Raw genomic sequence first — 2,724 nt, forward strand, 5'->3', positions numbered from 1 at the left:
ATCTTCTTTAAGCGAATTCCAACATTTAATCCACCGATATTTCTGGCTCAATTGTAGGCAGGAAGTACCAGCACAATTGTATACAAGCTAAGTCATCACATGACCTATTACTTTAGATTGAATTTAAATCATTAAATGAGCTATATCTCAAGCTCGAGCTCAATTAAATGCTCCTTCTCTTATGTAATATAGAATTTATAAGAAACTATCACAGCTAGATTAATGACAGTAATAAGAGATTAGAAAAAAAAAATTTCTTACAGCTTTGCTGCTAACTAAACCATTGAATAAATAACTAAGAAATATATAGAGAACAAATAAAATGCTGTGAGCGAGTATACCTGCAACTTGAGCAATTCCTAAGCTAAGCCCAACAGTGGAGTAAGTGAAGGACATCACTGCTGCAACTATGGAGAGCCACCAGACCTGATCGAAGTCCGGAATCTGAGAGAAAAGTATCTCTGTAATCCCAAATATCATCATATACATGTTGGTTGACATGTGGCATTTATCGCCCTTTCCTTGATTTGCATGTAAACAGTTCGACTTCTTTATCGCCCTGCAAATTCATTAAGCAAGCAACAATATCAGATGACGTATACAAATGTATATATATGAACTCTGAAATTGAGAAACTTACGCCATACTGATAGAAGCTGCAATGGTGTAACCAATGGCGACGCCAAAGAGATTTACATACTGAATGGCTCCACAGATCTTCACCTTTGCTCCTCCTGCAAGCCAACGTACTCTCTAAGACGAGAAATTCTAGTTTTTTTTTCTTTTTGTTTTATAATTATTTTAACATGCAAGAAAAAATTAGCAGAGCTTATTTAAGTTATTTAACTTTATGTTTATTTATTTTGTAGTATTTCCTTTTCTCTTTTCTCTTAAAAAGAAAATTGATATTATTGAAGAGGGATTTCTATTTCATTTCTTGCATGACATCTTTGCTTACTTTAAACTATTTTAGAAAAAAGAAAAAAAGAAGTTGGAATATTTAATGAAGTAAGATATATATTGACCTAAGCATGATTTTACAGCATCCATGTAAGTATAGTTTCTTTTTCCGGTGATGGGGTCGCCGGTTCTGTAGCAGTCGGAGAGGAGGCCGGAAGTGTAGTAGATGACGAAGGCAAAGAGGATCATAACGGTCGGCCCAGCAATCCAACCTAGCTGGGCGATAGCCCATGCCAGAGAGAGAACACCTGACCCTATTACTGCTGTTATTATGTGCGAACTTGCTGTCCACATTGTCCCTGCATTGCATATGCTACCAAATATGTTTAAATTATATATTTTTAAAATTTTATGACTAGCTTATATTCTGCTTTGCCTGTTCGTTTCAGGCGGCCATCGTCATCGAAGCACTTGGAATATTCCGGCGGGACGTTGCTGGTGTCGGAGCCTTGCTGGGTCTTTGGCTGGGTTTCAATCTGAAAGTAGGTCCTGGCTTCGCGACTTTCATCGAGCTAATTTTGACATAAAATGTTGAAGCAGTCACTCAGTTAGTATCCAATAAATCAACGTCTACTTACTAAGCAGAATTTGAAATTTTCATATGCATTTAGGAAGACACTACATATACGCCGAAAATGAGCCACTCAAACAGGCGAAAAATTCACAGGTATTTTACCGGTGGATTTTCCTCCGAAAAGCCTGCTGCCAATAATAGGAACGATGACGTTTCCGGCAGAAGGTTTGAGCCGGCATTTTCGGCGGATATTACGATGGTAAAGGGCATCGGTAATAGGTAGGCGGATTATCCGTCAGTATTGCCGGTGTATATTTCCGCCGGAAAGGTCAGCGGATTATACACCGGAATTCGACGCCAAAGACGATGTCGTTTTCCTCAATTTTTTCGCCAGAATACCCGCCGGAACATTTTCCGGTGAAAATATTTCGCCGGTTTAGCTTTTCCGACGCATGAATTACCATCGAATCATTATATATGAAAATACGCCAGAAAGCACATATTTCCGGTGGATTTATATTATTACAGGCCGATAACAAAGCATTTTCCTTGTATGACAGAAATTTATCATGTCAGCACAAGTTGAATGAGCTAAACAGAAATATAAATCAAACGTACTACACTGTCATGAATCCTTGGAGGCAAAGTTCTACTTCTTGGCAACATACTTGCTGATCACTACACCTGGAGAGAGAGAGAGAGAGAGAGAGAGAGAGACAGAGAGAGAGAGAGAGAGATGGTGAGGCTAGGTTCTACAAGTGGAAGGGCCTTTTATAAAGAGAAAGGGGGTGGAGGTGGAAGAGAAGCAAAGCCAGAGGGAGCCATAGCGAATACTGTAACCCTTCAGAACAGTTAAAATAGTAATCCTCGTCTCATAAAGTTAAGTGCATTGACAAAAATAACCCTTACTGCATTTATAATGTCTTCGAGCTGGATGTGGTTTGTGCTATAGAGGGTAAATGTTAGACTTGTAGCTATGTAACTTTTCTTTTTTAACTGGTGTGGTGGGACCGGATAAGGTCAACCTGAAGTCTCCGCGGCTAACAGGTGTCCTCCGAGACAAAGGGGATTTGTTTTTTGTTTTGTTTTTTTTCTTTAAATACATTTAGTTTAATTAAGATGAATTCACATATAGAAGTTTTGAATCAAATATCTATTGATTGGAAGCCAAAAATTTTAACCAATAAATCAATGTGAGGTGTGAGTCACGAGAGTTTTGTGCAGGGTGAAGAAGGCAAGCACTGGACATA

The 2,724-nt window shown here is 38.6% G+C and overlaps 1 protein-coding gene across 1 annotated transcript; it reads right to left on the reverse strand.

Annotated features, from left to right (window-relative positions):
• Positions 1 to 219: 219 nt before the first annotated feature.
• LOC110107073 (amino acid permease 4-like) lies at positions 220 to 2,219 on the reverse strand. The gene is made up of 5 exons (XM_020837215.2): positions 2,093 to 2,219; positions 1,337 to 1,472; positions 1,026 to 1,259; positions 641 to 734; positions 220 to 559 (listed from the first exon to the last, which is right to left on the reverse strand). Exons 1-5 carry the CDS (start codon positions 2,138 to 2,140, stop codon positions 220 to 222), a joined length of 852 nt encoding a protein of 283 aa, XP_020692874.2. The 5' UTR covers positions 2,141 to 2,219.
• Between the last annotated feature and the right edge of the window lie 505 nt (positions 2,220 to 2,724).

The sequence above is a fragment of the Dendrobium catenatum genome, unplaced genomic scaffold (genome assembly GCF_001605985.2).
Source record: "Dendrobium catenatum unplaced genomic scaffold, ASM160598v2 fragScaff_scaffold_1497, whole genome shotgun sequence".
Taxonomy (NCBI): Eukaryota; Viridiplantae; Streptophyta; class Magnoliopsida; order Asparagales; family Orchidaceae; genus Dendrobium; species Dendrobium catenatum.